Source organism: Varroa jacobsoni, unplaced genomic scaffold (assembly GCF_002532875.2).
Source record: "Varroa jacobsoni isolate VJ856 unplaced genomic scaffold, vjacob_1.0 scaffold_552, whole genome shotgun sequence".
Classification (NCBI taxonomy): Eukaryota; Metazoa; Arthropoda; class Arachnida; order Mesostigmata; family Varroidae; genus Varroa; species Varroa jacobsoni.
The window spans coordinates 75972-96950 of record NW_019213454.1 but is presented as its reverse complement, the minus strand read 5'-3'; the positions used below and the strand labels follow the sequence as shown (position 1 = coordinate 96950).

At 36.4% G+C, this 20979-nt stretch overlaps 3 protein-coding genes across 8 annotated transcripts; 1 reads left to right on the top strand and 2 right to left on the bottom strand.

The window, feature by feature from the left end:
* Window positions 1-19: 19 nt before the first annotated feature.
* Window positions 20-2499, bottom strand: LOC147753337 (uncharacterized; the record flags this gene model as incomplete). The annotated part of the gene is made up of 2 exons (XM_086968682.1): window positions 2052-2499; window positions 20-658 (listed from the first exon to the last, which is right to left on the bottom strand). Coding segments are annotated over exons 1-2 (827 nt in total), but the record flags the coding sequence as incomplete, so codon positions are not given.
* A 1514-nt stretch (window positions 2500-4013) lies between these two features.
* Window positions 4014-7834, top strand: LOC111261386 (cytochrome c oxidase assembly protein COX18, mitochondrial). 3 transcript variants are annotated; one of them, XM_086968683.1, is made up of 8 exons: window positions 4014-4157; window positions 4375-4580; window positions 4954-5064; window positions 5322-5428; window positions 5719-5860; window positions 6260-6378; window positions 6957-6970; window positions 7432-7617. In XM_086968683.1, the coding sequence occupies exons 1-7, from the start codon at window positions 4117-4119 to the stop codon at window positions 6960-6962; spliced, it is 732 nt and encodes a 243-aa protein (XP_086824809.1). In that variant the 5' UTR covers window positions 4014-4116; the 3' UTR covers window positions 6963-6970; window positions 7432-7617. The 3 variants fall into 3 exon arrangements, with proteins under 3 accessions (XP_086824809.1, XP_022690584.1, XP_022690585.1); XM_022834849.2 differs by having other exon boundaries at window positions 4016-4157; window positions 6860-6970; window positions 7432-7834; XM_022834850.2 differs by having other exon boundaries at window positions 4020-4084; window positions 4224-4580; window positions 6860-6970; window positions 7432-7834.
* Window positions 7835-8157: 323 nt separating this feature from the next.
* Window positions 8158-20929, bottom strand: l(2)gd1 (lethal (2) giant discs 1). 4 transcript variants are annotated; one of them, XM_022834831.2, is made up of 14 exons: window positions 20811-20929; window positions 20316-20384; window positions 18704-18916; window positions 18232-18357; window positions 17803-18079; window positions 17300-17453; window positions 16692-16943; window positions 16080-16271; window positions 13191-13418; window positions 12173-12948; window positions 11709-11841; window positions 9874-10020; window positions 9547-9654; window positions 8158-9119 (listed from the first exon to the last, which is right to left on the bottom strand). In XM_022834831.2, exons 3-14 carry the CDS (start codon window positions 18879-18881, stop codon window positions 8991-8993), a joined length of 2700 nt encoding a protein of 899 aa, XP_022690566.1. In that variant the 5' UTR covers window positions 18882-18916; window positions 20316-20384; window positions 20811-20929; the 3' UTR covers window positions 8158-8990. The 4 variants fall into 4 exon arrangements, with proteins under 4 accessions (XP_022690566.1, XP_022690567.1, XP_022690565.1 ...); XM_022834832.2 differs by having other exon boundaries at window positions 20832-20929; XM_022834830.2 differs by lacking the exon at window positions 20316-20384 and having other exon boundaries at window positions 20832-20925.
* Window positions 20930-20979: the final 50 nt, after the last annotated feature.

Here is a 20979-nt window from a genome sequence, read left to right as displayed (position 1 = left end):
CTGTTGTTGTAGTTGTTGCTGTTGTTGTAGTTGTTGCTGTTGTTGTTGTTGTTGTTGGTGTTGTTGTTGTAGTTGTAGTTGTTGTTGTTGTAGTTGCTGCTGTTGTTGTTGCTGCGGCTGCTGTTGTTGTTGCTGTTGTTGTTGTTGCTGTTGTTGTTGTTGTTGCTGCTGTTGTTGTTGTTGTTGCTGCTGCTGCTGATGTTGTTGTTGCTGCTGCTGTTGTTGCTCTTGTTGTTGTTGTTGCTGCTGCCGTTGTTGTTGGTGGTGGTGGTGCTGCTGTTGCTGTTGTTGTTGCTGCTGTTGTTGCTGCTGTTGCTGCTGCCGCTTTTGTTGCCGTTGTTGTTTTTGTTGTTCTGAATGCTGTTGATGCGGTAGCGGAGAAGGCGGTTGTTCTCGGAGCTCTAGTGTTTGATGCTGCGGTAATTGTTGGCGATATTGCTGTCCCTGATGATTGTGTTGTACGTGATGATGATGATGTCCTTCATGGTGTGGTAAATCAAAGTGCTGGTGTTGCATTTTTTGGTTCTGTAGATCTTGATCCTGATCCTGATCATGTGAGAACGGTTCTTCTTGCTGTAGCGAGTTAACTGATTGATTCAATTCAGAAAGTACATCTAATGCTTGACCAGATCCTTCGTAAACGTGGCCAAAAAGAGACCTACAAAGAACCAACATCAACCTTTGAAACTGAAGCCACAAGAATACATTACCTCAGGCGGTAAAACCGAAAATCTGCAACTATAATTTTATTCCTATAAGGTGGATATAAGTCAGTGTGGGATTTGAAGATTTCTTCATACAGATACATTTATACGAACTAACGACGAGCAGTTGTCTTATTTAGAAACAGCTTTTATGCGGGAAACTATAGTCAACAAATGTGTTATAGTTTACCGAAAGGACCCTGTTAGCTTTAATTATGGTTTAATTTATACATTTCACCTGTCACAGCCATGCAACTGTCTAGACAAAAATTTTGATGAAATTTTGATATGATTTTATTGGACTTTATTTAGGGTTTACTGAATTTCACAATATTTGGTGTATTAAATGGCACAGTCTCCTTTGTCTTAATAATTAAATTTTAATGGGTGCTACAAATGTATGTTGCAAATCTTGCCACATTGAAACGGATCACTCAAGAACAGGTGGTTATCGCTGGTCTGAACTTAACATAATCCTGTTTAAGCTAAGCTTTGGAACTAAAAGCTACCGACAAGTTAGCTGAATAGATACCAAAGGCGCTTTACATTCTAATGGTAATCTGGAGCCATGATTATGAAACGTACCAGATACCAGAGAGACAGATATAACTGTCGTCAGGCTTTTTCAAACAATGTATAGATAGTATTATCGATTTTATATATATGAGTCTTTTTGGGCAAAATCCAATGCAGCAAAACCACATGTAAAAACTATTTTAATTCATTTTATCAAATAAATTCTTTCACTGGTTAAGCGCAGCAGAATGTTATTACTACGAATGTTAGGGCATTTCATGTTCACAAACAATTTGTGTTTCAACTGTTTTTCCTGCGTTTTAATTTATCCGTCGCTCCGTCATTCGGCAAGAGCCACAATCAGTAAATGAATATTACTATTTTTCTGAAATTATGAAAATATTGTTGTCAATGTGACGTATTCCGTAATATGTATTAACGCCTGGAAAGCTCCTTCACTTATTTAAAAGATATATTCTCTTTCCCTACAGAATACAGATCAAAATTCACCGTTATGTCAAAAATATGGCGAACGCAATCTCAATCTTCTGGTGCAATGGTAGATGTTTCCCGTACAACCGAGTTTCCTGGCAATCCGTAACTACATACGTATCCAATGGAAATGCTCGGAAGAAATGTGTTTTGTGCCTTCGAAATAAAGTATCTATAGACAGTTGCTGACCCCTCTATTTCACTCAAATCTGCCTACGTATTGCTGGAGCATTGGCGTAAACGAACAAATCTGCCACCATTAAGACCACTTTTACTAAAAATGACAAAGGACTGAGTTCTTAGATCATTATTCCGCCTCAAGTTGATCATTTACTATACCTATTTATTGAAGGCCTGTGAGTAGGGTTCGAACCCCGGTCGGCATGCTCGAGTTTTTCACGCTGATCGGAAGAAGGAAGCATAAGGAATTGGCTCAAATACATCAGATGAGCTGCCTCTGCCGCGTCTCCGAACATGCAACTCCCACAGAATCCTCCGTCTTGCATGGGTATATCATGATGATCCATGGGAACAACGCCCAGCAAGAAGCGATGTCCTGATCTTCACAGGTCAGGCACAGATACCCAGGGCCTCACAATGTCAAGTTTCAGAATGTTAATTAGTATCCTAAAACTAAGAATCTGACGCTGATGAAGGCCCGCAGCACTTGAACTTGATTTACGTTCAAACACGACTTCTGTGGTTACGGTCTGAACGGGTACAACCGGCCACGTTCTTATTGGAGAGTTAACGCTAAAAGTAACTCAAGCTTCGTTCCCTAAATCAATAGCACTGACATAATCGCAGAATGACGCCAAAAAAAATACTTCAAATAGGTGCGTCTCTTTTGCGTAAAAAGGGGCGGCATGATTTAAACAAAACTACCAATGCCTCAATTTCCTATTTTACCTGAAGTTTTTTTTTATGACGAACTGTGTCCTTTAACAATAAGGAATGATGTAAGTAAGCGAACTCCTATGAATAAATTTTTAAAATATGCATTTCTCCTGGACAAAAATTAAATGATTTAGAATGAAAGTGAATCTGATTTTAGATGTCTTAGCAGGTCCTCAAGTCCTGCTAGGATCCCTATCGATTTATTATTTTCCATCTGAAAGCTCTTGACTTAAAAAGTCAAGAGCTTTCTGTTATAAGCGTAGAAACGGCGCTTAATAGCCTTCTTAGTACTGGCTGCAGACAGCTGTAAAACCAGAAACCATAGATACTGAGTATACCATGCAATACGCGTTACAAACACTGCTACGAAGCTAAAAGAATTCCTTTCAGAATCATGTAGTGCGTGAATGATTTCAGTATGTAAATCATTAGCACCAATCCTCATTCACTAGCCTGTTGAATTTACCTGTTGACCGAACCAATATACATTGGCTGGACAGATTGAAATTGGTTGGACAAAATTTGATTGGCTTACATATTTTTTTAAAATAAATCAAATAATGATAGCTCCTTCTATGAGCGAGGCCACAAAACGCGTCTTGCGCTAATTAATACTAATGGTAAGAATCAAATTTTTTTATCAAATCAATGTGCAAATTAAAAAAATTAATAGGCTAATGTGCACGTATATGGAAATTCCTGTTTTTATCTTTACATTTCCTTTTTTGAATATTGATATGATATAGAATAGCGCCCGTTGACTCCTGGCTTTACTAATCATTGCGATAGATGTTTTGTTGAAAAGACTGATGGATGGTTTTTCAATGGGTGCTTACTCAAGAAACCTCCCCTTCCAGCATCAAACAACTGAGCTGAAAAGAATTAAGTTTTCTGAAAATTCTAACCAATGTAAACATTGAAGTTTTGTGTCATTTCGGGCGGTGTAATTAGGTTTGCAGTTACCTTAGACCAACCTTAGTTAGATCTACATTTTTGCGATCTTGTAACATAACCGAAGTATAATAAGCGTGTTGTCATAGAATATGAACTCTTCATAGTTGTCGGTTGTATCCGTTCGCCTACCCACTAATTTGTGGCATAAGTTAATAATTGAACACTGGCAGCTACGCGAAAAACCAAACACGATATTCTTAACAACACAGATAACTGTGTACCTTCGACCCAATTAGTTCTATATGATATTTAGATACCTGCGTAAAATATTATGATAACACCTAACACATAGTTCTTGCTCTCGTTTTGTATCGCTTCATAAAGAGCATAAGTTGTTCATTTTGTCTAGGATATGCATAGTTGTTCCTGTGTAATATATATTAGTCCCCTACAAGCTTCCGCGGTGGCCCTTCCACTACACCCTCCTCTCCCACCTAAGAGTAAAAAATAGGGCGTCTGCTAAATGTTCCATTCGATTTTAACAATCTGTGTACCAGATTGTAAAATGGTTCAATTTAATAGTATGGTTTTATTCGTTTTTGAATAGTTGCTAATGTTCATAATTGAAATTCTTATAATTTATCTTACTTTCGAGTAAGTTTACTGTCGGAAACAAGAAGCCAACTAATGCACGATTTCGATACAAAATTTTTTCAACAGGAACTTCTTCCATTCGCACATGTATGATGGTCCATTTGAACAAAGCTGAAAAGGATTATTGAGAAACATTTTGGTGTAAAGTTATATAAACTATTTCTATACATTTCGAACAGCGTCTTGTTAAGATGAGTAATTTCATTTCATACGTGAGGCCAATCGCTCGTCAACAGTCCACGACAGAGTTGCGGAGAAGTTATGTGCACATAGGATTCTACATCAGTGATACTAGTGAGATACGCAGTTGTGGCTTTGGCCAAAAGCGCAACTTATCATGGTACTCCTGTTACGAAAATATCTGCCATAGTGACATTGTAAAATTCGCCGAAAACAGCCTAATCAACGTTCATGACTCTATAGGTCTGTCTCACATTTTAAATCATTTAGATTTGATAGGTTCATTTCACAAATAAATATAAGAAATAGCATCTACTGAAATAACACAAAATACAACATCTGAGTTAAAGTGCAAGAATGCTTTTAATGAAAGAGCGAATAACGGATCGATTTGATTATTTAAATATGATCACTTAGAGCAGTACTGCTTTTTTGGTCATTAATATATTCTCTCCCATACCATATCGTTATATTGCTAACCAGTCAAAAGCCTTGAAGTAAAAATTTGTTAGTTTTTAAACATATTTTTATGTTTTAATGACAAAGCATGGTTTGCTATAAACTCATTATTATTCTAAGCACCATTTTTTTGCTTTCTTGTACGTATTTTAAACAGGATTACCATGGTGGGCCTGTATCGCGGTGTCAACGCTAGGGCTTCGAATAACAACATCTTTGCCTTTGGCTGTTTATTCACAATATATTTCCGCAAAGCTAGCGAATCTCGGTAAACACATTCTTCAAAATAATTTTTTAGCGTGCATAATTTGTTTTTTTACGCGAATTTCAGGAGGACGCAATGAACCTTTCAAGTTCAACGAAAGAGTCAAATGCGCTACTCGAAGCCAGACTATTTTTTCTAGTCGAATTTGTACTATCATAGTTACTTTATTTAATAGTTAGACAGCAGCATATTTCACCGATGCTATACGTACATAATTTTCTGCTGGCGATGCTAACTCGATCTTGCTTCATGTCTGCCAGAACCTGAAGCACTTGAGTTGAAAGAAAAGTTACTATATCAAGTAAAACTTGCTGAACGGAAGTATGGCCTTTCCAACGCAGTAGCAAAGGCAACGTTCAATCACACTGTGAGTATTTCTAGACGGGTTGTACATTATTCTTGACCATTTGCTATGATCTATCAATACGGTTACACACATTTTACGACGGCATTTTCCACGGAGGATTACACTGCCAAAAGCAACCACAGAATGCACAGAAACAAATTAATCTACTGAGTGCTAAATACGGTAGTTGCTTTCGTTCAGAGAACGATAGTAGCGGTTATGTGTAGTGATACCACTGACGATTGAAAAGCTATTTGGTTCTTATTTTTTTTATTACACTGTAAATCCCTCACTTACTTTTTATGTTGCAGCTAAAAGTACGTATTTTGGAACTGTACCAACGCGAAAACTGCCATCCAGCGAAATCTACAATTACTGTATTAACTCAAATACCCCTCTGGATTACGTTTTCTTTGGCACTAAGGAACACCTCCATCAAGTCACTTCAAGGAGGTCAGTCAGAAAAAGTATAATTTAGTTTACACATTGCTTTGTTGGATGCTAATTTACTGTTTAATCGTTCGACCGTTTGAGTGCCGATTTACCGACATAACGGTTAGAAGTAAATTTATTACAGTAAAGCTCATCTACAGGTGTAAACACAAAGAAATTACAAATTTCAGCTCAAGACATGTTAGAAACGCATAGAGGAAGCACAGCTGTTTGAAATTCTGCTTGAAAATCTATATATATGTGTGGATATACTATATAATTAGAGAATATTATGGTCGTTACCATTAATTTGGGTAAGCCCTATTTAATTTAATATTAAATATTTGCATTAAGTGCACTTCCTCTGTTTGCTTCTTTTGTTTTTATTCTATCTTTCACCTTGATCTCTTTTTATGGCAGTGCACGCTTTGGAATCATTTCAACACGAAGGCCTTCTTCAGATATCTAATTTAGCGCTTCCGGATCCGACGTTCATTGTACCTATTTGTACGGTTTTTATCAATCTCTTTAACATCCAGGTGAGAGAAGAGCTTACTTTATAGTTATTTTTAGTTAATAACAAAGATAAAACGGTATAGCAAAGTTTATGATAACGTCAAAAATAGCCCTCAATCTTTTAAAGTGTTCAGTAGTTTGGTTTTATTTTGTCATTTTTATTTTATTTACTATTTACTATTTCTATTTTAGAAACTCAAATGTGTTGAAATCTTATAATATGTATCAACACTCTCATACTGATCGAAAGTATTGATACTTTTCCTATGTTTCTGTGATCAAACCGAGTTACAAAAAAATTAAACGAGCGGTGTAATTTATTTGCTCAGATTGTCGCAGAATGTGAAGCTTACTCAAGTGGGCCTCGATTACGCGTGTATATTTTTCTTACGTAAAATATTCGGAGATAAGAACTTGATCAGAGATGCTACCACTAAATGTAAAATAACATCTGATTTATGTAAGACAATTACGCATAACTTTCGTGCCTTGTGATTGATTTAGTTATACAGCTTACGAAGCAACGCACCTGTTTTTGGCTGGAACCGAATTATCAGTAATGCATTTCGTCTAAGTGCAATCGTGTTTCTTCCGATTGCAGTTGTAACTCCATCTGTAAGTATTTACGAACGTCTAAATAGGTACGAACCAGTCATATGGTTCACGTATTTATTTAAATGCTCATGATTTGTTTAATATAGTATGATATTTAAAAATTACCGTTCAGATATCTTTCATTAAACCCCATTATCCGAGGATAATACAAATAAGTCAAGATCTTCTTCACGTTTTACACACTGTTTCTTACCTTCAATGAAAAACAGTGCCTGCGCTTTTGCTCAATTTGACCCTAAGGTTTTACGCCCTGATGAAAGGACTTTTGTCTCGCTCTTACGCTAACAAGCACAACACTCGTAAGTGGTTAGAATAAATACAGAACGAGCTTAACTAATTAAAATCTGACTTTTTTTTTTACATTTTAATTATATGTGTCTATTAATTCAAACATTTTTATAAATTACTTTGTTCTTACTCTTGGTTAATTTTTCTCAATTTGTTATGCTTTCCATATTTAGGGCATCACATTGTATTGGCTATGCAGCGCGTTAACAGCAACAGCTCAAAACCTCCTCCTAATGTCTCCTCGATTTCGACGATTGTGCAAAGTCCCGCAAACTAAGAAGGAATCTAAACAGCCATATGTTACAATCATCGAAAATTTACGCCGGCAATTACCTTTTATAAAACCAATGAAAAAATAATAGGTGTTACAGCTTATAGATATATATTCTTACTATTAGAATCCATACAATTGTAAGAAAAGCTTTAGTTATCTACTAAGCTAAGATAAATGTATAATAGAATATGTTTAGTGAAACTAGAGAGTACGAAACGGTAATGTGATATATAAGTAAGATATTACTGATCGTTTGAAGGTCAGATATTATATCTACCAATAAAATTATATGTACTTCCTTATAGTTTCTATCTGTGTCTTAGGTATAAAAATATTATGCATGTCCTTTCGAAGTTGATGCAGTACGAACTAGCTTCAAAACACGTATTTCTAATAATTAGAAAGATGAGCTGCTGGCCACATTTGATTACACGTTACGACTCAAGCTTTAGTCAGGGGTTAACATGATACCACACTAAAGCAGCAACTCCAGCTATAGCGTCAGTGAATACAGAAGACATGAGAACAAATCTGTATTACATCATCCATTGCATAATGTGACTAAATGAGCTTGCTTTACCTATTCCCGTAAGTGGGCTTTATGTACTATTATATTACAGTAATGTTACTTTAGACTTTGTTTATTATAAAAAGCGACGATCTCTCGGAAGAGCGAAGTACTTCCTTCGACTAGTACAATTAACTCACTGAATACCTATACAAGCGATGTCCATATGCTTTATTTGAAGCTGCATTATGTAACTGACAAATCCGACCGAAAGTGCGCAACTTAAATCTCCGTTTTAACCGACAACATTCAGTTTTTAAACCTGATTTAAGTAAGTTACATTCCTCTTTAGAGTAGTACTTTTTCTTAGTTGGCATCTTCTAACAAGAACAAACGCAGTCATGATCACACATATTACCATAACGCATAAAGTCATCAGCCCAGCCCCTGATAAAAAGACTCTCTTGATTGTAAAGAATTTCGAAGTTACATAGGATTACTTTAGCATCAGTTCTATGATAATAACAACAAACACAAACTCAGCGGGTGATATAGAAAGCCTATTGGGGGGGGGGGGGGGGGGGGGTCTTCCTGATCCATTTCATTCGGAACGTTTATACTTCCAAAAGGTTGTAGACATTGGAAAAGTTGCACACATTGTTGAGTCCTTCTACGTGTCTCACTGTTTCTGACTTCCTCTTTTATCGGTAACAATGTGTCGAGAGAAAATGGAGCTCCACAACGCATAATTCCGTAAAAAAGTCGCTTTTTTTTAATTCGCTGGGAAGAACAAATGAGCTCAACTAAACAACCTGATCGGTTATAATATATGTAAGACGAGGAAATTAGACGATAAGAAAGACCAGAACCCAGTCGCTTTCAGTCGAGGACGGCCGTGTGATCACCCCGTAAGCCGTAATGTTGGTAGGTCGCTAACGGCTACATGTCGACTACTTTCCAATGATAAGCCATCTCCTCTTGATTTCCTCAACCTGCTTTGCAGTAAAGGGTTCACTTACTCGGATTTTGACCTCCAGTTTTCCGCCTGTATCGCGTCGCCCATCCATTACGGGAAACACCTTAGGAATTAGTATGAAATATAAAACCTTACTTTTTCAGCAAACGTCATCCTTAATCTGTCAGATGTTCGTCTCAGAAACCTAGTATATGTTTCGGATACACAGCTTAGCATAATAACATTTTCTTTTAATTTTTTTGTTATATATCTCGTAATTACACAGACACATATTAATTCAGCCCTGGGCAGGATACTGTTTTCTCGAAGCGATGATTTTGAGCATCGTACCTGAAATTAGTCGTACGCTAGAAGGCAATCATGTCTAGTACATTTTTCATGGATAAGTGTAAAATATTACTCTTCTCCAGTTTCTCATAAGTTTATAATACTACTAAAATGAGAATTAGAAGTAGCGTGTGTTAACAGAATTATTGATGTTATTTTTTTCACATATGCAATGCGATTGGTCTGTCTGTCTACCACATTACCTCATGTAGATCACATTTTGTCTCTAAGTCCGCCAGCCTGATTGAAGCTGCGCCAAGGAGTCCGTCTGCTCGCAGAAAACCTCGTTTTGACCAAATCTCAATTTTTAACTGAAAAATTGAATGATCATGACACAAGTCTAGAATAAGAATAATTGAATTTATCACTGCATAAATTGATTAGGTCTGATGATTATCACTTGCACTGATCTACATTTACGCAACAAATATAAGGATACGCCCGACGTTTGATCGATGAAACGTTTTACAGAAAACAATGATCGTATGAGTCTCTCCACTTCTCGCTTACGTATGTAATCGATACTTTACCTGTACTCGTTTTAAGGCTCGGATGAAGGTTCGGGACTTGCGGGCTACTTCAAAAGAGCCAGTAAAATTGTAATCAGGATTCGTCGTATCCTTCACTGTCGAACACCTCTGACTTTGAGGAGCATCGGCCGGATACGCAAAATCAATCTGAATAAAATACTAGTGTTAATAATCCACTCAATTTTTTATACTATGATCAACATCAATCACACAATATTATTATATCTGCAAGGTCTAGACACAGTAGTTTGTAGTGTTTCATTCGTTCCAAATCACGGCACTGCTGCAGACGAGTTTATAGGCACAACTTTTTAAAAAATGCTACAATTCTGTCAATGCCTTGGAATGGAACATTGGTAACTGATCATTTCTTGTTTAGCTGAAGAACGTTTTTTGCTACGTGGTGGCAATTCGGAGCGCCGGGCATGAAAATCATTACATGTGCTTCGATGTATGCGCCGTAATTACCCTTTCCAATGCTCTCTAAAATCAGATTGTTGTTAAAAAAAAAATCAGCTTTTTTTATTAGTGACAATGTATACTGTTTTAGTATGAATAAGTAACCACATAAAGCTACTCAACTTCCAGATTAAACCTATTTACATATCAAGCACGGTTTCGGAAATAATTAATAAAAATTAGGTTTTAAAGCTAGTTTTAAGAGCTCGCGACATTAATCCAGTTATCCTAGCATAATACGGGACACTAGGTAATATATTAAGCTCGACTTTTCATATCAACCACTATACCTTGCAAACGCAACAATGGTTTTAAATTTTTTTAACGAATTCACGCGGCCTGCCGAAATAATTACGAGTTAATTTGCAGTAAATCGCATATATTAGCATAAAAATATAAACACAACTAACAAAATTATCTGTAATGATCTTTTAAGGAAGTCTGCTGGGCCTGTCAATTCCTAATATCAGTTGTTCTTCAAGCATTCTGTCAACTAAATGCTTGTTCACTGAAATATAATATATTTATTTAAAAATACAAATACATTTGGCTGAAGCCTAATGAAAACGCAGAGCCCTTGCCAATTGAAGCATTTCTGCATGTACATTTCGATGCGGCTTCCGACCTCTTTCACCATTTTTTTCTTGTTGTGTCAAAAGATTTTTTCCGCCACAGAACGGTCATGGGAGCAGAGTTCTAGAGAACCCTTTATAGCAAAAGCAAATTATGGTACAAGACATTCTTTTAGTTCTTAAACGATAATTCGTGAAGACAAAAAGTGCTCCTGAAAAAAGAAGGCTTATGTCCTTTAGGGCAAACAAGCCTCTTCATACAGAAGCCATTAACTAAAAAGGTCAAAACAACGGTCACCCTTTCTTGAAGCTTGAACAACAATTTTCCTTCTGTTTTTTTTAATGCCTTTCTCAGCCGTATCAATAGTTGTTTAGAACGGAACAACTCTTCTTATGTTTTCCTTGTGTTACTTAAATGCTTATGTCTTCGATACAGGTGATCCGCCAGAGATTTTCGTCAGAAGTTCAGAATAAAATATTTGTTTAGCAACACAAATTTAAAGCAAACTCTTTGTTCGATATTAATTTCTAGAAATCGCGGAGCGCACGTAGGTTCAAACCACTTTACAGGCAGCTTGAAAAAAAACTAGCAGGCGGATTGAACGAAAATCTATGTAATCTTTGCGTACATAGATGACACTTCCTCTGCAGATTCGGATTTGGTCAAACTTTTTTACGGACTTCGTAAGTAAACCATACACTTAATTGACTGTATGTGCGTTTCAATTATCTTGGTGCAGTAGGTATGATTCAGAGTAAAGAGGTGTTTTGTGTTGGGAGAATGATATATTGTTTAATAAATACCTTGACGTAGGTATCCAATTCGTTGGGTTTACCGGGTAATGTTATACCGCGAATAACCGAGACTTGCATTACGTTCTCAGGCACATCATGATTGTGTCTGACGATGGTGAACACTCGATCTTCGTAGCGGAAACTGGAAACACAGTGCAAATACGACAACAGGAATAAAATAAAGCTGCATTTTTGTACGTAGACACTTTACAGCCAACTATAACAATATCTGGGGTCCTCGTGACCAATTTAAGAGGTGTAGCCACTTCGTACTTCAAACATCTGTTAACATCTATTAACCGGAGAATAAAGATTTTTTTATCCAGAACGCATCAACATCATTATGCTAAGCTTTGTGCACGGACATAGTATTTCTAAAACGATTTTGTGACTAGATTTTCTCACGGGATTTTTTTAAAAGATACTGTACCAATTTTTTTCATTTTTGCAGCTTTGTTAGAGGTGAAGCATACCTGGGCACAGGCTCGCCTCTCTTCCAAGATGCTTTGAGTACGCTTATGTCCCGGCGTGTATCCTGAGCGAGTTTTTCAAACTTCGTGCCAGATCCCACGTCCCCCAGTTTGAAAAAATGCTCTTGATTTGTCATGCATGTTTCATACTGTTCTTCCAGATCTACTTCAAGTGTCCTGTATAATTCTTCGCTATCTCCTGACAATTGAAAGTCGCAGTCTTCTTTATCCACGACAACAAAATCCTGCTGTAGTTGCGGTGGAACGGGGATAGAACTGAGGTCAACCGGTAGGCCGAGTTCAGTGGCCTGAAGCATCGGTTCTATACCTTTCATCATTCGTACATACTCCATCGCTTGTTCCTTACTGGCACCGTTCTTAAGTGCCCCCTTTGCAGCTTCCTTAAACAACCGCTGGCGTTCGAGCAAAAATTGCTTCTGTTTTTCAATAGTTGTAGACATCTGTCGCTTTACGCATTGTTTAGGTGGAGACGGAGCTGCGGACATTGATGCTGATGGCATTGGAAGGGTGTAGGTCTGAGCGCTGCTGTATGGTGAAGTTAATGAGGATTGACTTTTGTTCACCGATGCTGAAACTTTTTGTCCAGTAGCCGTTTCGCTAGGTATAGGGCCAAACCCAGGAGGCACTGGAAGGTCTTCGAAGTTAACTTTTTTTCCTGCTTTATGAGCTTTTATGGTCGTCTCATAGTCCTTGACAATGCGTCCAAGGCGCCTTGCCCTACTAGAATCGCCCTTATCTTTTGCTTGTGCTTCAGCCTCCTAAATGTCAAAAAAAAAACAACATTAACATTTTGGTGAATGTTATTGTAACACAGAAGTACATTCTATTTTTATTCTATGTAAAATATATAATAGCGTACGTGATATGTAGTGTACCAAATGTTATGAGCTGTGATTAAATATCTCGTTACATGAAACCTAGTCAAACAGTAAGCTTCTCATGATTCTGTTGAAAATGAGACTAAAAACTTATGCTAATGAAAATAGCTACATATATCAACCTGGTACTTCGCTAGTCTCTGTTCCAGGGCACCCAACACAGTTTGTGCCTGCGGTGGGGCATTGTACATAGCTGGATCGGTCTTCGAGTTCATGTCAATAAAGTCTGGTATCTCCTCCTGTGCTGTTGATTGAAGAGGTATTGAGCTTATAGGTGTTGCCGGACAAATCATTCCAGGGGGAGGGGGCGGCATTTTTGAAAGTTCAATCGGTTTTCCTTCTAGTAATGCCTGCATTCAAGATGTTCAATGTAAAATTAGACAATGCATAATAACTGTACAATGATTCTGCATAACTTGCAAGACCCCACTAGACTTCGAGCATCATGTACCCATAAAAATATTAGATTTGCCCGTTTTTTTTGTTTATAGGTAATTAAAATCGTTTACGATATCTACACAAGAAGAGTTAACCAAAAATTATTTGTTCTATAATGTTCTGAAAACAGCGAGTCTAATGTAAACGCACTCAGTGTCAAAGCCGTGTATTCTTATCAGTACTATATATTGATTTCAAAAACGACAATATGGAAATACAGTCGTCTTTTTTTTAAGCGAAAGAAGCTTAAGAAGAATTTTCCACTAAATAAAAGCCTCGTGTAGCCAAATTTATCATTAAATTCACCAAACTGGTCGCTTTTTGCACTTTTTCAAATAGGCAAGCACATACTTATTAAAGGACTCCCTTCAAAGCTGTTGATCTCCATGAAAAAGGAGTACACGAAGCAACCAGTTGGTTGACTGTGTCAACAAACATAGATAACCATATCAAATGTTTTAGCGTTTGTGCATCGCTAAGGAAATATATCGACAATACTGTTTTATCCATACATATAGCGAGTGCAAAACTACGATGTCTTCGTTTAACCTAACGGATACATAAATATAAGCATGTCTGCTAAACTGAGCTATAATCAGAGACCATCTAGTTGCTTCCATTGTTTGTAAAATTAGCATCAACGGCATACTTGGTGAAATTCGGTTAAAAAAAATCGAGTTGCATTAAATTTCTGCCGTGTGCACCTACAACAATCCAAAAGTTTGAGAATTTTATAATATCAAAATAAACGTTCCCCTTTTAGAAAAAAAACGGAGATGTCCATACAATCTCTGGCTCATAATAAGTTTATACAACACATTAGGTGGTTAAGTACGAATCATGACTTTATGAATTATAATTTCCAGAACTTTCACAGGCTTAATTTCAATTAAGGTATGTGCCATTGTAACCTTCTGCCATTTGGAAGATATTTAAACATTTCTCTCCTGTAGAATCTAAGATACGAGAACCTATAAAAATTTCAAAAAGCAATTTCGACATGATGTTAAGATTTGGATAATTTTCCTGTTGATAAACCTTCGAGAGTAAAACACGTATTAAAACGTATATTAAAAAAAAAAAAGCAGTATTTGACGAGTATCATATTGACATCGGGGTTCCAGCTGCAACTTCTGCATTTTTGTCACCACGATTTTTACCATGTGAGCTTGAGCATTGTCGTACAACAGGAATGGTTTACTTTTGTTTGCCTTTCTTAGCTACATCAAGGGAGTTTTTATTTTTTCCGTTTGCCGACAGTACATATCAGCCGTAATCGACAAACCAGGATTCACAAAGTTGTAGCAGGTAACACTTGCATTAGATTACAAAACAGATGCCATAATCTTTTATATATATATATATATATATATATGCTTTAGGCTGATAGCCGTCGATCCGATGCATTAATTTGCTAATATGACCGTCTGCATAGAAGTTCAATTTTTCATTACAAGTCACAATGCGATGCAAAAATGGGTCACATGAAAGCAAAGGTAATCAAGCCACCTTACGTTTCCGTTCTCTGTCCTCTCTCAGATCATGCTACACCCAACTGTCAATTTTTTTTATCTTCTTCATTTGATTGCGGTAAACAAACGTAGTATTTTTTATATATACCAAATTCGAGTGCTACCACCTGTGCATTTTGACATGAGTTAGGTTTTAGCATAGCTCTCGGCGCTTCGTTACTCATTTTCGGAGGAAGTATTCGACGAGACAAAATTTCGAATTTAAATTGTTCCTACCGGAATTTTCCAAATAACAGCTCGCGGTGTTTTAGTAATAAAACCTTCACAGAGTACAAGATTTATACAGCGAGCTGTCTACGTTGCTGTAGTTCCAAGTTGGAACTTGTACTCATAAACCACTTGAATATTTTGACTTTTCATAGCTCACTACAGTCGACCTGGTAAAAGTTCGAGTCACGATATTCAAATGGAAGGTTTTAGATTCCAAAAAGTACACATATATATGTAAACCTGGGATTAGGAGTTTAAAATTGGACATATTTTCTTAAGAGCTTACTGTTTTTAGAATATAGGAGAAAATCGATAATTTGATTGAAAATATTTCTACCACTAAAACTACACATTTACAATGCTTATTCGGTTAGTGTGGGACTTTAGGAATGTTAATTGTCCGTAAAAAAAAAAACAACCGGCGCAATCAGGTGTTTAAGCTAACGAAATTCCTTACCAAATCTCGCTAGGTACAGTAGAATTATACCAATAGCATGGAGAAACTCTTTACGTAACTTTTTTTGCTTTGAGCGTAAACCTTAGATAGTACATTTTTGAGTCAGACTTCGTCCTAGATATCGGCGGCTCCATAAAACGCTCAAAAATTGCATGTTTATATTTCAAACCTTAAACTGTGCATTTTTAAAGAAATGTCTTTTACTAGATGATTGTAGTTTTTTACCAGCCGCTTATTAAAGAGACATTTTGAAAGAATAAACTGCGATGGATTAATGGAGAAAAGACAATAAGTTTTGAAAAAAAAAGTAATGAAAAGGCCGAAGATTAATTGTGATATCATTGAAAATGATAATAATGTACACTAGTTCACACCTGAAGTACTACATCGAATTGCTTTACTGTACGCAGATACTTGATGGCCAATTCTTTATCTCCCTTTTGCTTAGCCATTAAAGCCGCTTGACGATACTGATTACGACGTGTGGTAAGCAAATCTTCTTGCGTTAATGAACTCCCGTCTGAGGCAACCGGTACTGACACGGATGGAGTAGGTGCGGCCAGCTTCTAAACAAAATTTCATAAAAGAGGTTTACGTTCATTATATTTTGATTAGTTTGGTTTGTATTTGTGCTATAGTGTAGAAATAGTATTTAGAGCTAAACTAAGTATATCAAAGCAAAATGTGTATAATTTATAGATAAAAATCCTGTAAATATCCCATGACCCGTATGACAGTAGAAGTAAGTCTTTTTTCTCACGGACGCTATAACATGTGTTGAATATGGAATTTAGAACCCGGGACATAGCTTGGGCTTAACAACATAAACCCATATGATTGTTCAAACGCCTTTCTATCCTGCATATCACTTAAGTGCCGATTCAGGTGATCTCTTTTGCTAGGAAGATTCTCCCAAGTTTCCCGGCAAAGAGAGATTCATCCACGTAATCCTACGTGTAATTTATTCATACTGAGAGTTTTAATACCTGCGGAAGCTTTAATTGTGGTGGACCTGAAGCTGATCTGCTTGGTGGTGACATTGGAGCTTCTCGAAATGACTTTGAAGCTTGCGGGTCATTTGATGAAACCTGCTCAGTCCTTTCGATATCATCAGTATCGTCAAGATCATCAAGAACAGTTGCTATATACGGTGGAGGGTATGTTCCCGATGTTTGTAGATTTGGTAGTGGCACAGCTTCTTGTGTTTTATTATATGAACCCGCTCCACCCTCGGGCAGCTGAAAATAATCAAATGATATTTTATAGACCCCTAATTGTATCTTGAACCTAACTAATCTCAAAGATAGCAAATATCTAAGCGGTGACTGTACGAAGACTTTTATTAAAACAAAAATCCGCCAAATAAAGTAAATAAAATAAAGCAAAAATAAATTGCCAATCGTATTTAGTGGTAGGTGGCATCAATTACAACCACCAGTTAGTCCCACAAAACTAAACTCTAAAGTGATAAATCTCAAACCGATCTCATAATGAAAAGCAAATCGTTCATGGTAACTCAAGAGAATTGTACTCTCTTACCATTATTGCATAACATCAAGTTTCATATCAATTTATTAAGTTATTAGAGTCAAACCTGATCTTCTGGTTTTCCGACACGCTCCTCTTTACAACATTCAGGTGATGCTTTAGGAACAGCCACGGGAGGTGGGATATCAGCTTCTGGGATAACCTTCCCAAGCTGTGCCTGTCTTAGTTGTCCTTCAAGGGTTTTGATAGCCCGGGAAAACCTGATTAGATAACCACATCGAATACATTAGTATAGTACTGTAGTAATTAGAAAACTATTTTTTCGGCATAACCAAAGTAGACTGCACCAAATTGTACCGAATAGATTGCAGTAAATTACGTACCTCCAGAATACAGTGAAAACAAAAAACATGGGTGCTAACAGGTATTTTTGATTGTACCAACATAGGGTAGAATGTTGCGACTGAATCAATATCAAGAAAGAAGTTCCGACACAACTACAGCACCGTTCCTACAACAAATACCACAGGGATAGCATTTGCGTAAGTTACGAATACAGCCAAAAAACTTCTGTGCTACACCTTTAAGGTACTTGTTCGTGTTAATTACCTGCGAACTTTGCTACTGTCGCCGATTTTTTTTGAGGCTTCTTCGGCAACTCGGTAGTTCTTGAGACGATTAGAAAGCACGTCAGTAATGTCCATTGGACTTGGTGTACTTTTTGAAGATAATATCGAAGCCGTTTCGATAGGTACGTTTTGCGGTCGAAGAGCTGGAGTCGACATTGGAGAGATTGACTGAGGAGTTTCTTGGGCAACATCATCTTCATCTTGACTATCATTTAACTCGTTCAATTCGGCTAGCAATTCTTCATCATTCTCAATGCCTGTAACAGACAAGTTTAGTTTTTGCGATAATTCCTCTCGTCGTTTTTTAGCTCTTGTAGTACTACCTTAAACAAACAGAGCTCCCGTATGTTTTATGCTAGTATAAAGAGAACAAACACATAAATATCGCACTTTTCACGCAAGTACGTACCTTCTAGATCGACATCATCATTACTTATATCGTCCATTATTGCAGCATTTGCCATCGCCTTTATTGAGTCCAGATCCATTGGGGCTCTCTTCTGTGTTGATTCTTCGCGCTTTTTGTGGCGTTTACCTCAATAACAATAATAGTATAATAAAACAAGCTAGGATAGAACAATGTGTATGCATATCTCGACTGGACAAATCGTTGATTATTTGATTAATATTTCGCATTTTTGAATATACATATAATTAGACCATAAAAAAAATAAATAAAATAAATAAACGAATGGGTAAGCTATAAGTCAAAATGCACTAATACACATGTCCTGTACAGGCTTTCCCCTACATAAAAACCCGATACACATAAGTCAAGGACTATATATTTGTATCACTGATTATGTATTTCAGATTTAAAAATGATTTAGGTATTTCTTAACATCGCCATTGTTAACAAGTTATGAAAATTCATCATTTACCGGACATAAGAGCATTTAGTTCCGCCTCTAGGTCTCTTTCATCGATATCGTCATCATCTTTACTATCGAAATTCAGATCATTGATATCCATGAGACCCAGACCAGCAAGATTCATACGACCGAGCCCCGCCATGTCACTCCCAAGCTTCCGGCCAGCATTTCGAGATTTACGAAACATTCTTCAAATCTTAAGTCAAGTGTTGACTTTTTATTCTGAAATAGAGCATGTTTTATGGCAGATATATACATTAGTTATTACAGCAGAACAGGGGCTTCGTCGGGTATCATTAGCCTTTGTCGTTCATACCGTCATTTTAACTTATAGTACAATACTAGGCAATAGTTTAACTCCAGGGAATATCACGAAGAGTGATTTAGCTAAACGTAATTAGCCTGGTTTGACTCAGTGTCTGGTGATCATAAATGTCTACAAAGTAAACACTAAGCTACTGGGCCACGAGTATTGGGCAGACTATTAGAGTACTATAGAACACATGTTTTTACATAGACTTTTACATAGCTAATTCGGGTAGGCATTTTGTTTTTATCAATATTAGCGGCAAGGTCTTTAACTATTGTTGTCTGAGAAATATGAGACAGGCATTTAAAGTGACACGTCAGTTTTTTTGCTCAGTTTTCCACCAAATGCTAAAGCGAGATTATGAATGTGCAGTGTAGAACAGCTTATATGACAATAGTTTATTCAAAGAACTCGGAGCATTTTAGACGTCTGGACGGTAAGTTAACCAAAAAAAACGATGATGCAATAATATTTTTAATACAATCTAATATTCTTCATCTACAGTATATAGGAGAAAGGACATAAATGGAGGCGTCAACTTTTGTTTAAAAAAATGTAGACGTAGTTAAAATGGAGATGTAAATAGGTAAGTTAATTGATTTTTATATGCCTTAGTTCTAGGAACATGCTTGAGTGAACAGCGAAATTAGCAACGTGAAATATTTGTAACTATACGTGACTAAGTAGTAAGTACTGTTACGTTTTTATACGTAATTTATGAACACAACGATTATGATTTGCGTATCTCTTATTTTCCTAATAAACTATAGGCTTGACTATCTTTAACTGCCTTCAACAATAAACTTATTTTTAGTCCTCCCTTTCCCTATATACCTCACCACGCTAAAGACAGCCTAAGCAGGTTTTTTCAGGTATGCCCAGAGGAACAATGGATGTGTATTCACTCCAAATGGAAAACTCATTGTAAATATCATATTTTTGTTACTAATTTTACCAATATGCCACTTTCTGTGTACGATCAATTCCTGTGCTAGCAATGAATACTATTTATTGACTTTAATAGTAATTATTTTGCGTGTACATAAATAGAGGCCGCTGTATATTTCTTGAGCGTTTCTTGTGATACAAAAAATTAAAAAATAATACGATATATGCATATTAAACAAAAGATATGTACATAATATAAATAATATAAAAATTAAATATAATAATAATAATAATAATAATATAACATAATATAAAAAAAAACAAAATAAAGTTTCCACACATTCTAGTCACGGTCTCCTGACAAATTTAGGGCATAATTCGGAAATTCAATAATTCACAATAAATAAAAAACCTATAACAAACTTTTTTCATGAAGAGGATAAGGTCATCGGAACTGAAGATCCATGGTAGCTAAAGCACAACACGATCTCTCTAGAATCGAGCCCAGCGCACAAAATGCATTGGCAAAATATTATCAATAGAGCATCAATCGAGGCAAGATAGAGATTCTCAAAAATGTATGAAGTAATCATAAGCTCTTTGGTTGATATGTAATGTTTTATAATGAAAAAATGTAATTCATTTCCACGAAAATATATGTCAACTTATTACTTGCGAATTTTCAAGCAGCACTTGCTGAAAAATGGGAATAAGATACGAGTAGAAAATACTAAAACAATCGCTCTGAATATTCCCTACGTATGAAGTTATTGTAGCGAAGTGCTGCAGATTCAACTTTCGCCAACTGCTGAGTAGACATGACCATAAATATTCTGGGTGCAGTGAATCCAAAAAGCAATCTTTATTTTTAGATATTGAAGTTTTAACATTTGTCAATTAGAAAGAAATCGAACATACAAATCACCAAAAAAGTCGAACCTTGGGTACTGAAGATACACTAATGAAAGAATTGTCAAAGGCGTTACTATTATTTGTGTGACACATCCGCCAGGACTAGTTCAGCTGTTTATAGTTACATTTATTGTTTACTTACACTCAGCACGGTGCTGGCAGAATTATTCCGAGG